A 13,992-nucleotide genomic window follows, 5' to 3' on the forward strand; every position below is an offset into this window, starting at 1 on the left:
TTTTAAATTCATAATTTTTAAATTTAAATTTCAGTTTTTTGAAGTTTTTCCCTCTGCGAGTCCTAACGATAAAAATAATTTTGACTATTTGAGTAATATTTATAAGATGTGTTTAGAGAAGTAGAAAGGTGTAATGCATAAATTTTAATATACAACATATCCGTACTCTCGAAATAATTAATACCGCTGAATTCAATCTAGGGTGTTTGAAAGATGCAAAGATTTGTTGCAAAGAACTTTTGTGAGGATATTTGTGAGTAACTTTGAAAGATATCAATATGATGTTTTAAGTACGTTTTTACAACGTTCTTTAGATGAAGTGTTGTATACCGATTTTTGATTTTTGTAATTTTTAGTAATAAACTATTTTTAAAACTCTTGTAAATTTGTAAACAGATATTTCTTTAAATTATTACGTATCGTACATACTTATAATATTGTATTCATGAATTCATTGGCAAATTAGAACATCAGTGTTAAATCATTTAACATATCAGTGTTAAATTGTTTTATATTTACGTTTGAGATAAAATAAATAAAAAATAAAATCCAGCGAACAATGTAAGATCTTAAAAATGAGGAACAGATTTGGAGATTATTATAATGATTCACAGTTTTCCCTTAAAAAAAAGAACTGATAAAGCGTTACAATAACCTGATTACTACATTGGCAACTGATAATTACTATTCAATTAATTGATTAAATATCATTGCAATTACTGATATGATAATCAATTAATTGAAACACTTATCAGTTCTTTGTTGTTATCACGCAGGATTTATCGACGATTGATTTTCTGTGAACGACACGTTCAAAGCTGTTGTGAGCTTTGCTAACATTGCTGCAAGAAAGATAATACTCTTTTAATCTTGATTATTGCTTATAATAATTCTCAGTTTTTAATTCCTCATCTTAAGACATTGAATTTTTTAAAACATACTTTAATACAAAAAAAATATTGAATGTGAAATTATTACTTTTGGAACGACATAAAAAAAATCTTGAGAATATTAAAATGTATACATTACTGTATGGAGACAATTTAAAGATCTGCAAATTTAAATTGCATTTTTATTTTGATATTTAAAAATAACTTTCATTAAAAAATGTCTTCTACTATTTTGAGTTAATTAAAATTATAAATTGTTACATCACAAACAATCTGTTTAAAAAATACAAGAAACATGTTAAAAATTTAAAATTACGAAGAATGCCGGGGTTTTTCGCAATCTTCTTTTCGTAGTAGAAAAAAAAAATAACATCCGTTTTCTTAACGAATACGATTTTAACCAGTAATTGCAAAAAGTATAATACGAATAACATAATGTAACTCAAAATCAAAACAACATTCTCAGAAGCAAGTTAACGTTATTTATCATCACTATGACATTAAAAGGACGACAAATAACGATAACATTTTACCTGGGTAATCAACAGTAAAGACTGTGACATATGTTTAAACAATTATAGCACAAGTGAAATGCGTTCCGAGTAATCGCGTCATTCTATCCATGATATCACATTTTATAAACAACAAAGATAGAATGACGCGATAGCATTGACAGCGTATTCTTCAAATTTATTTGTAGAAGTTAAAATCGAATATACGGAAAAATACTATTTTTATGCAACTTTTTCAAAAATTTTGCTTAGGACAAACCATGGCTAACGTCTGAGACATGGTCCCGTTGAAAATTAGGTGGAGGATACGCACGCATAAAAGATGACCAGAAAATATCCTACGTTAAACACAGGTTTTTATTATCTAGAAAAGTGTGTAAAATATAAAGTTTATCGAGCCGTCTACAAAGTGTGTCCATTTTACGTTTGCAAGGTTCGCGAGCATTATTTATCTCTTATTAGTCAATAAAATAATGATGAAATAATTTCAAGATCGTTGTGAGCGTCAGAACGCACTCATAGTGGTTTTGGGTACGGTCAAGATGATGCTTTAAAGCATCTTTTGATTGATCAATTCGTAAAATTCTTTATTCTGATTGATTAATCAAACGCTTTAAATTATTTATAGTAAAACTTTGACTGCAGCTTTTGTAAACAATTGAAGAGGGGCGATCAGCGTCGCTCTGAATGGCTTATCTTAAGTGTGTGTATCCCCTCTACCAATTTTTTAACGGTGCTACTCTTTTTTTTCTGATATCATTGGCTGTTTCGTTAACCTTTGTTAGTTTCATTGAGTCCGCGAACGCGTTTGGATGTGTTCTCTTAAGAAAGAGTTACTGATGCAATCAATCATTTTAGTGCTGCAAAAGCGTTTTTGTTTTTCAAGGTAATTTCTTTTGTGTGAAGATGCTCTTGTCTCTGTATTTATAATGTTACTCACGTGGAAGAAAACTGATCAGATTTTTGATTGAATATTACTCTAATAAAAGTTTCGGATAAAATTTTAATACAAACTTTTACAAACTTTTACAAACTTTTACAAACAGTTCCGAAATTTGTGCCTGTTCTAAACCGAATCAAATTTGTAACCTTTTTCAATCCGTGCATCAATTCCAAGTTCTATTTGAATGAATCCGAAACAGTTATTTAATCTTTTTTAATCCAGGAGTCCAATTCAAATGAATCCAAAACTTATCCTAATAATCTTTTCAATTCTTCTCAATCCGTGAGTCCAATCTAAACGAATCAAGGGATCGTCCTGAGAAGGTTTTTAATCCTTAATCTCGAATTTTAATCGGAATGAACAATCCGGTAACAATCCAAAAAAACTTTCTAATTATATTTTTTTCAATCTTTTTTTTTTATCTTTTTTTTTCTATCCATTTGAATTCATTTTTGTGCGAAATCTGTATCCGAATCTTTCCAACACTTTCATCAGGGAAGAGACCAAAAAAAAAAGACGACTACTTTCAGATCGGAATTTGACCATATTGATCGAGGACTTTTGCATACCTGAATGATCGCAGCAATTCAAGAATTCAGCGAAGAGTCCTCCCTAATAATAAAAAGTGTCTGTTAAGCAATCGGACATTGGAATCTTTAGTAAGAAGTATCATTAAAAAAAGAAAAAAGAATTTGTCTAGCAAATACAACTTAAAGCTAGATTCTATTAAGCTTTAGAGCTTCGTGTATAAAAAGAATAAAACACTTTTTCTAATAAAAAGAGTGTTTCATAAATTTTTTACTTGTGCTTATAAAATGAACGGTAACGTAGTAAAAAAAGGAACAACGATCTTGACCGGTAGACCATTTGTCTTTGTTCTTAGATCAAAGTATAGAACCACACGATGTGACAATTGCTTCAAGAGGTATGTAACTGCAAACAAACAAAATTTTGAAGAATTTAGCCTTTAATGATTTCCTATTACACTATTTTATAATTATTAAAACAAATTTTTCGCAATTTTACAATTTAAAGAACTAAAAAAATATATATAAAGTTCATGTAAATATTATTTGAATACAGATCCCCTATGACATTGTTAACATTTTTCAATTTTAATTACATTGTTTTATATATTTTTAATTGGATTAATTTTTTTATCATGCATTATATTATTTTCACATATATACATACATTTAGTTTTAGCATATACTATACAAGGTGTTTGATAATGGTTGTATCCACATTTTACCATAAGAGATGACTTACTGACTTCACTCCATATAAATTACATGGAATATAATGCGCACTCTTATGGTAAAACGTGTATACAACCATTCAAACACCCTGTATACCGCTATAATAAACATATTCATTTTAATAAGCTAAAACAATCAACTTCAAAAATTTTTTATAAAAAGAATATAGAAGTGTCTATTTTATAGATAACATTTCTCTATTTGACATTTAAATTTTATTAGAAAAATATAAAATAGGCATTATTTAAGTTATCCTAATTTATGTTCTTTAAAAACAACTTTACAGTAATCATTGTTGCTTTCATAGGACTGAGAAAATAAGTATGATAATCTTTGTGAAATTGAAATGTACATCTAATGTTTGTCATTTTTTGAAATATTTTTTTGAACAAAATGTCAAAATCAAAATAATAGTTTCTTTATTATAAATTTTTGCTTGTTTGGCTGTGCTACTAAAATCTAAAATTAGTAAAAAATCTTACGTCAAGCACTAATTTTGAGTATCTAGGATGAGTAATATCAAAAGTCCATTCATAAGCAGAGTAATCTTCAAAATACAGTGTTATAAAAACAATAAATAGTATCATTTTATATTACTTTTAAAAAAATTTAAATTTACCTCGTAAATGCCATTGTGTGATTTATCTTTACAGTGAGCAATTAGTGAAATTGTTAAAATGTTCGAGTTGTCAATATGTATATTACTGCAACCGTAATTGTCAGAAACAATCGTGGCGAATACACAAGAGAGAATGTGTATGTCTGAAGAAAATATTACCAGTAATATTGCCAGATTCCGTCCGACTCGTGGCACGTATAATTATCAAGCTCAAACAAGGTGGGGCCGACGAAATGGACTATTACACAAAGGAAAACTACAGAAAATTTACGGATCTAATGTCTCGTAAATACACTTTTATACATTTCTAAAAAAAAGACGTTAAGAAAAAAATCACAACTACATATATAACTTGTTTATTTGATCTACAGATTATTCGGACATGAGAGCGGACGCGAAGCATATGGAACCTTTCATTAAATTATACAGATTTTTAGCAGAGTTTCTCGATGAAACACTCATGCCTAGTATTGCAGAATTAATAAGTATTTATGGCAAGATGAGTACTAATCGTCTCAACATACAGGATGAGTGGCTGAACGTTATTGGATTTGGCATTTATTTGGGAGCATCCGTAGTGGGTCACAGTTGCAAACCCAATGCAGTCGCCACTTTTGAAGGAACCACTATTATTATCCGAACATTAACGGATCTTCCTTGTTTGGATTGGTCACAGGCTAGTATTGACAAAGAGGCAATTTTTAATAATCAAAAAACAGCTCTTATGATTTAAAAAGTTTTTATTATCTTTAACTATTTTATTACTATTCTTAAAAATGCAGTGCAATGAATTCTACTGACTCTTGATCATTAAAAGTGATAGTTTTACTTAGGAAATGCCTTACATTTCATAATTTTATTTTGTACAGATAAAAATATCATACGTCGACTTAATTAAATCTAAAAAGGACAGACGCGAAGAACTGTACAGTTTGTATCATTTCTGGTGTGATTGCGAAAGATGTGAAAAAGAAGAATCACTGACCGAAGCAGCCGCCTGTCCAAATTCATCTTGTGATTCTCCGTGTTCGATCGATGCTGACAAATGCGAGAAGTGCAATACAAGAATATCTGTAAAATTTAAGGAGACGTTTCAGGAAGTTGTGGACCTTACTGACTATCATTTCGAACATATAATATCTATTCTTTGTATCCTTTTCATATTCATATTTATATTAAGAAAATTAATTTTTTTTTGTCTTAATGTATCAATTTTTGTAACAATGCATGTATTTTATATAATAAGATTCTATGATATTTCCTTAAAATGTTAATAGTTTTTAACGATTTGGATACGTTCTCTTGGATTAAAGAGATTCTGGAAAAACAGAAAAATGTAATGCATAAATTTAATGTACATCTTATCTGTACTCTCAGAAAAATTCATTGTGCAGCATGGAATTTGAAGTGTTGGAAAGACGTAGAGTTTTATGGCAAGAAACTCGAGGCAGGATATTTGTGAGTAAAATTATTATTCTCTACAGATAACGGGACAATTCAGAAAATTATTTTTCCAATTTAATTAGTCTTATTTTTTATATTTTATTTATTATTACATATGTAACTGTTATTAGCTTAGAATAATTAGTGTGAAATAACTGTCGAATAGGAATTTTTTCTAATTAAAAAAACCTATAAAATTATTAACTTCAATTAAAAATATTATTGCTCGTTTTTTCAGATTCTACTATGGGAAAGTGTACCCTCCAATAGGAACACTGTATCTTACGTTAGGAATTGCACTATTGCACTTAGGAAAACCGAAAGAAGCTTTCAAAACATTAAACAAAGCGTATACAGTGTTAAAGATAACGCACGGTAATAAGCACTTTTTAGTGAAAGAAATATTAGAACCATTGCGTTTTGATGCTTCTATGCTGTCATAATTTTCGTCATCAAAATATTGCTTATGAGACATTGTAATAAAAGTGTTAAAAATACAATAGAAAATATTAGATAATGTGCACGTTACAGTTGAAACTGTTTAAATCAAAGATCTGCAAAAATAAAATGCTTTTCTTTTATTTTATTTGGAGCGGGTCTTACCAACTTTAAAAAAGTATGTATAATATAATTGTTCTTTAACGTTTGTTATTATTTTAATTTGTACTCACGAATAATCTTTTAATCTCTTTAGATACAAAATTTCTAATTCAATACACGTTATTTTATGAAATCAAAATAATGTTTCTACAACAATTTATTTTATTTTTCTAATTTTTAACATATCTTAATCAATGTCTTTTATCATTCTAGCCATCTCGTGCAAAATTCAAACAGTTGTCAAAGTTAAAAAGAAATATATCGAGTGTTCTGTAATAATTTAATAAAATTAATTTGTATCCTTTTTTATTATTGCAAAGTATTATTACTGTAATCTTCCGTTCACATATTATTCTTTTTTGTTATTTGAAAATCATAGTTACAAATTACAATTTTGATTAAAATTTTTCAAAAATAAATTTCTAAATTATCCAAAATTAGTTACTAATGAATTGTGTGCAGTTTAATACATTGCAATTTTATAAATAGAAACTATAATTCTTAATCAAAAAGTCAAAATGCTTCAGTTTTTTTTTAAATACAATATTATTTAAAACAATATTATTTAAAACAATAACAATATTATTTAAAATAAAATTAATATTATATAAAATTTTTAAACCAATTGACCGTAGTTTTTCTAAAAAAATAGAAATATTTTATACGTGACATCTTCTGGCTAATGCATGGAATGACTGTGATATTATAACGTCATTTTTTAAAATATTTTATACGTAGGATAGAATAGAGTGTTTTATGCAGTGGTTATTTCGTGCAACTCTGATTTTTTTAAACAGTGTAGTAGATAGAAGGCTGCCATTCTACGTTGTAATTTAAATACGCAATAGAATATGATGTCTCAAACTGATCAGACATTTCATGCGTATTTTATAGACAGAAGTTTGTATTGTGGCACTGCATATTCATTTATTTGCAAAATATATCGTTACTCCTGATAAGTATCTCGTTATTATTCTCCATAATCTGTATATTATTTGTAGTCATTGGGATATTTGCTCAAGAAATATTGTGCGTTGCGATGAAATATTTAGTGTTTTTGCTCCAGAGCGCGATTTATGACAGATGGACATTGGCGGTGTTAATGTGCAATATAGCGAAGCATTATGTAGTATTAGAGTATGTAATAGTATGTCTATATTATAAATTTTAAAAAATAAATGAAAATAAGTCCATTTGTTGCATCGAATGGATGTCAGTTGACGCCTAGGCTCGGCTAAAGTACCGGCGCGGGCGTAGTACTTCGTCATAATTCATACTTACACATAATTCGGCGTTAAAACATCTATAAAACATGTATAAAATTTGTATAAAACGTATATAAAAGTTTATTTGACCAAATTAATAAATAATAAATATGTTATCTTTTATATATTATTTCATTATTTTATCACATAATATGTTAATATTCTTGGATATTTCTAGAACTGCATAAAAATGTTTAATAATTACGTATAAATAGATAACTTGTTATAAATACTTCCGCGTCTTGCCTTCCTCATGTGTAAATTACCGGCTGCTTAGGTGAACCTTCAGTTAAAACTTCAATCTACTACTGAGCGTAAGCGATTCACTGTCGACGAAAAAGTCAAAACAAATATCAACAGCTATCTAGTGATACACAATTAGTAAATTTATTAATATATTTTTATGTATTCCTATGAATATCTAAGAATTTCAATCGGCGTAGTACTATGTGATATTTTGTAGCTCCGCGTAGTTTAGCATTGAAACTCGTAATTATTCGTAAAAATATTTCAACAAATTCAAGCGTCATAGTATTTTGTGATATTTCGTAGTTACGCGTAATTCGTGAACTATCGTACATGTGTCCACTACATTTTACGAATATCCAAGAATTTTATCCGGCATAGTACTTCATGATGATTCATAGTTATGTGTAATTCAGCGTTAAAACTCGAACTTTTTCCAAAAATTATTACTTCCGTATTTTACGAACATTTAAGGAAAGAACTAAGAATTTCTAAAATTTTGTACCAATCTATGTAGTTTTTTGTAATTTTTTTTTTAAATTGTTAGTTTTTCGTAGTTATTTTCTTAGTTTTCCGTAAAATTTTTTCTATCAAAATACTCAAAATATTTTTTATAATGGTCTTTATTAGCTTTCAATATCAGCTGCTTTCCGATAGTTTATCTCCAAATAATTTATCCACTCACCAATGTAACTGTTATATGACAAGTGTTTTATATAACAATTACGTTGTTGAGTAGAAAATTACAACTAACATTTGTATTACATGTAACTTGATGTTTGCTGGTTATCCAATATCATTTTCAATACGAATATAAATATTCTTTTTCAATGTATTTTTGCCTGCTGAATACAAATCCGCTTCTAAATTTGGCTACGTCACAATTTTTGGAAAACTATTGAAACAATCAAAAATGAAATTGGGGATACTCACGACAATGTAGCATTAAAATTGTTAATTATAAACAAGGAAAAGTAATTTTTGTAAAAACGCTACTCGGGTACGCAATGTTGAGGTCTAATCGTATCGATAAGCTGCACGTACAATGAGCCTAAATGTCGTATTAGAAAATTACAGCAATTATTATCTAATTATTTCAAATTCTCTCTATTTCGTACGGAAATAAAAGCACAGAGGAAGTTTACGTAACGATTCAATATAGAATAAAAAGTAAATCAGCGTATGTTAGTCAAACCTAAAGTTATTTTTAAAAAGTGTTATAGTAAAATTATTTATTTACATTTTTGTTTACTAAGAGCATTTTTTGTGAAATGTGAATTTAATAAACATTCATTTATTAGCTTTCATTAATACGATGTTCACGTTTACTTCAATAATCTATTTATTCTGCTTTATATTAGATAATAATAACTTCGTTTTTTTCAAAATCGATTTTATTATAGGTATTTCCAGATTTTAGTAACAAAGAAATAAGAAAGATTGCTACAGGCAAAAGATCTGTGTATAATGTTGTATCAACAACATCAGTTTACTTGGTATATTTGTACAAACTTAGTTGCATTATTTTGTGTTTCTGTACATACTCGGGAATTTAATGATGTTTATATTCAAACATTGCCTGCTTATGTCATTGCTTCGAAAGCCGAACTTCTCAATTCAACGACATGCGGAAAAGAATTGCAAAACTTCCGAGACGCTATTGATCAACGGATATTATGGAGTTTTAAAAGTAAGTAACATTCTTAATCATAATTATTTCGATATTAATTCCTCTAATTAAATAGTGAACAACAGTAATTTGGACAGGCATATTTTATAATAATTTTCTCGAAAAAGACACGATAAAGTAACTCGAAATTTTATATAGAGGGACAAAATACATTATTAAGCATTAATTTTAGCTTATACTATAAAAATATCCGTTATAAAAATCTTAGCTTATATTATAAAAATATTGCAGTAATCTCAGTGTTATCTTTGAAATTTTTTACATTTTTAATATAAATTCACATTTTTAATAAAAATATTAAAAAATTAATTAATAATGAGTAAAAACTATTTATTTGTTTTGAGTAAATATAATAGTATATAATTCATGCTAATTTTTATTTGTAGTTTTAGATTCCAGTGGCGGATTTAAACCAGGTTTTCTTTATGGAAATAATTATTGGCTAGGCAGTCGTAGTCAGTGTCTCGATACGATGAATAGAAGTCCTTTGATGTCATTACGGGAAATATTAAATAACAAGCGGTATCATAATCCGCAAAGAGAAGTTCCACCTTTCAAAATAAATTACTTTGTTGCTCATTTTAGACACAATAGTACTCTTCAATATCGCTTAAATTTTTTTACAGAGGTAAATTAATAAAATTATCTGATTAAAAGGATAAATATAAATTCTTTGTCATGTTTTATCTCAGGATGTGATAACGCTAGGTCTCTGTCTGCCAGCATCGTGCTCTACAAACAATCTAAGTTTTATTTTGGAAAGAATATTACATGATAGAATTAGCGTAATATACGATCTTCATTACGCAAACATCCATTTGATTCGGGTTAAAAATCTAAACTATGATGACAAGTTATCCGGTGGTGAATTACTTTTTATCTGGTACGTCTTTGGAAGAAAATAACAAACACATACACAATACGAACACAATAATAATATTATAATTAATTTTTATTTCTAACCGAGACAAGAGTACGAAGAATAAATATACATTCTATTTACAGCATAGGTTTAGGCCTTTGTTTCATGACAATAACTGGCACGATATATGATATATTTTGGAACAAAAAAGTTTAAAGAAAAATAAAATAAACAAAATTAATGACAGTAAGTGTATGTGTGTCATATAAAAAACTAATTAAAATTTTTATTGTAACAGATTATGTACAATTTTGATGTACTAGAGATCTTATTTTCTAAAAATAGTTTACTTTCATGTATTAATTTTTTATTTTAGTATTAAACTGTTAATAACTTTTTATTCAAATATTTACTTATTTATTATTAGAAAATATCATTTATATCTTTCATGTTTTAAGTCAACTATTATATTAATAATTAATAGTTAGCAAAATAACATTTTTTGCTATATCTTGTGCACGGCTTATCCGCAAGTGCATATAAATTTCTCTTTTTTAATAATATTATTTTTAATTTTAAATTATAATATTATTTTTAATTTTAAATCATTTTTTTTACATTAGTATGTTACTAAAGTTGTCGAATTATGATATATTAGGTAAATCGGATGTTAAAGATGTATCCAGAGAAATAAAAACAGAACTATATTCGCCTTTGTATGAGAAAAGTGTTATTGAAAAAGTATTAATATGTTTCTCTGCTTATACAAATACGAAAGAAATATTTAGTACGAAATTAAATGTTGGCACAATACCAGCCATTCACGGCTTAAAATTTTTAAATATGTGCACGATAGTTTTCGCACACTGTTTATGTTATGCAGGAGATTCTCTTGGTGAGTAAAATTTAGAATATATATTAGATATTTCTTCATTTCCCGGGAAAATATTTTATATGTATGTATATAAAAATTCTGTATAGTATATATTTTATATATTGTTCAATATTTAAAAAAACATTAAAATCTTTTAAAATTCTATCTAAAAGTCGCTAAAAATAGAAATGTCCTATTTAGACAAGGAAATGGTCTGATTTGAACTGGAAAAAGCATTTTTATATTTTCTATTATAGTGAGAAATACGTCAAAATGATCTGAAGCAAAAATAAAGGAGATAAATTATATTTCCAATGGCACCTTTGATTTTACGATTGGACTTTATTTGCGGCAAAAACTGCAAATAAATCCGACTTACCCCACTCTCCTCTATAATTTTATATATGCGTATAAAATTTTTTTCCTGGTATTGTTTTCACCTATAACAAAAATTATTTTTTTGCTAGACAATAAGGTATGGGCGTACAAATTTTTGGAGACTCATGATTTTTTTATATTTGACCCAATGGTTGGAGCTACATCAGTCGACTTTTTTTTGTTTTCAAGTGGATGTTTGATGACTTATTGGTATTTAAGAGATAAAACAAAAGAAAAACTGATTAAGCCAATAAGATGCAGAGAAAAATTAACTGAACTTTTTATCCATATAATAAAAAGATTTTTTCGGTATGTTTTTTTATTATGGTGATTTGCGCAAACAATTCAAAAACAATAATAAACATAATACAATTATTGCATTGATCAGTGAAATAAAAGTAAGGAAAGTTAAGTTATTTATATACCACTTAAGTTATTTCTTTATTTTGATGCTCTTTTAAATACAAATTAAAAGTTCGAAACTATAACTTGATGTTTCAGCTAGCTATTATTACATGTTAAACCCCCTTTCAATAATAACAAATTAATATAAGTTTTTCTTTAACATGCGATTGGTGAGTTAGAAAACAAGTCCCCTGAAACATGTCTGTGATTTTTAAAATTATATCTTCTTTAAAAAGATCAAATTTATGAATCAAAAACATTAAGAATAATCAATTAATACTTATTTTACTAATAATTTATTGAAGAAGAGATCAAATAAATAAATAATAATAAAAATATAAATAGACTGACACCAGCATACATGATGGTGCTAGGAATATGGCAGTTAGGCTCAAATTGGTTTGACAAGATATCACAATTTTATATACACGAGAGAGCGCACGAAACATGCCCAAAGTACTGGTGGAGAAATCTTTTGTACATAAATAATTTTTTTGGTTTTGAAGCAATGGTACGAACACGTTTGATTAAAATTATCTTAAAGTAATATGATTAAAATAATACGTTTGAATATAAAACTTTTATTCTAAAATTTTTATCACAGTGCATGAGTTGGAGCTGGTATCTATCTGTTGATATGCAATGTTCTGTAATCGCTTTGATAATATTAATTTTATCAACTACGTAAGTAACTAACTGTATATTGTAAAGGAAACTAGGGCTCAAGAAGCAAGTTGTCATTACATTTATTTATGAATATATGATGAAAGAAACGGAGGAAAAGTTATTACAAATTATATTTTTTATAACTTTTCATACTTCTAGGTAACATACCTTCCCTAAATTTTATTTCAGTCAAACAAGTATTACAAGTCCTGATTTCCTCTAGCGTATTACAGCTAGTGTATTTCTTATATGTATTAAAATAAGTATATTACGAATTTTAGGTACTTTTATGGCGCTGTTACGATATTGGGTGCACTTTTAATAAGTTCTATTGTTCTCACCGGTTATACTTCATATGTATATGAACATGTTCCAGCGTAAGTTCCTTATATAATCATACAATATTTCTTGAATATTATACAATAATTATAAATTTTATTAAAAATTAAAATTAAATTAAAATAATATTCCAAAAATATTATTCAATATTTTTAATAAGGTACCTAAGTTGAATAAGGTCCACTTAACTTATTTTATTTTTTATAAACTATTTATAATAGTAAAATAAACTAAATAAGAATAAAATGTATATTATATTATTGTATTATTGTAATATTATTATATTGATACTATAATTACATTTTATTAATATTTCAAGAATATTATTTAATATTACATAATATTGTCACGCTTATGTGGTTAATAAAATATTTTGTTTACTGAAAAAAATTATTTACTAAAATATCTTATTGTTGTAGAATTAATGAACTTACAATTAGACTCATAGATGTCTTTTACCTCCCAGTATGGATGAGAATAAATCCATATATTATTGGTATAATTACAGGGTATATTTTAATAAAATTAAATAATAATTTGCTCTGGAAAAGAGTTAAGTATTATTTTTGACGTATAAGTAACGTTTTATAACGTATTGAAAGAAATAGATATTAAAATAATTATGAAATATATAAACTATAAATTATTTATTAACTTTTATAAATTCATTAATACCTAATTATTAATACCTAATATAATAATACATAAATAAAAATGTGTTATAATAATTTGACATTTATTTCAGAAAATTATAATTCTGTGTTTGTACGTCTTCTGTCTTGTTGGCGTTTGTGACGTTTGTGTTATGTTATTTTTGATTTACAAGCAATACGTATCCATTTTAATTATTGCTATACATCTTGCTTTACAAAGAACGCTTTTCGCCATAACTCTAGCATGGATTGTAATAGCGTGTTCTATTAAACATGGAGGTTTGTTTAATAATATATAAATTTATTAATAAATAAACGTACATTATCAAAATAGTATAAGTTTAATGT

The 13,992-nt window shown here is 26.9% G+C and overlaps 2 protein-coding genes across 2 annotated transcripts; both read left to right on the forward strand.

The window, feature by feature from the left end:
• The first annotated feature begins 2,192 nt into the window (after positions 1-2,192).
• LOC105205233 (histone-lysine N-methyltransferase SMYD3) lies at positions 2,193-7,654 on the forward strand. The gene is made up of 7 exons (XM_026130671.2): positions 2,193-2,288; positions 2,876-3,270; positions 4,258-4,508; positions 4,595-4,899; positions 5,093-5,372; positions 5,501-5,681; positions 5,905-7,654. Exons 2-7 carry the CDS (start codon positions 3,161-3,163, stop codon positions 6,107-6,109), a joined length of 1,332 nt encoding a protein of 443 aa, XP_025986456.1. The 5' UTR covers positions 2,193-2,288; positions 2,876-3,160; the 3' UTR covers positions 6,110-7,654.
• A 1,532-nt stretch (positions 7,655-9,186) lies between these two features.
• On the forward strand, positions 9,187-10,179 carry LOC105205282. Its single transcript, XM_039450675.1, has 2 exons — positions 9,187-9,467; positions 9,854-10,179. Exons 1-2 carry the CDS (start codon positions 9,245-9,247, stop codon positions 10,102-10,104), a joined length of 474 nt encoding a protein of 157 aa, XP_039306609.1. The 5' UTR covers positions 9,187-9,244; the 3' UTR covers positions 10,105-10,179.
• Positions 10,180-13,992: the final 3,813 nt, after the last annotated feature.

This window comes from Solenopsis invicta, chromosome 6 (genome assembly GCF_016802725.1).
Source record: "Solenopsis invicta isolate M01_SB chromosome 6, UNIL_Sinv_3.0, whole genome shotgun sequence".
Taxonomy (NCBI): Eukaryota; Metazoa; Arthropoda; class Insecta; order Hymenoptera; family Formicidae; genus Solenopsis; species Solenopsis invicta.

Coding starts and splice junctions, on each gene's coding strand:
- LOC105205233 (XM_026130671.2), top strand. CDS start 3,161: ATGAACGGTAACGTAGTAAAAAAAGGAACAACGATCTTGACCGGTAGA. Junction 3,271..4,257: donor TGTGACAATTGCTTCAAGAG/GTATGTAACTGC, acceptor TTATCTTTACAG/TGAGCAATTAGTGAAATTGT. Junction 4,509..4,594: donor ATTTACGGATCTAATGTCTC/GTAAATACACTT, acceptor TTTGATCTACAG/ATTATTCGGACATGAGAGCG.
- LOC105205282 (XM_039450675.1), top strand. CDS start 9,245: ATGTTGTATCAACAACATCAGTTTACTTGGTATATTTGTACAAACTTA. Junction 9,468..9,853: donor GATATTATGGAGTTTTAAAA/GTAAGTAACATT, acceptor TTTTATTTGTAG/TTTTAGATTCCAGTGGCGGA.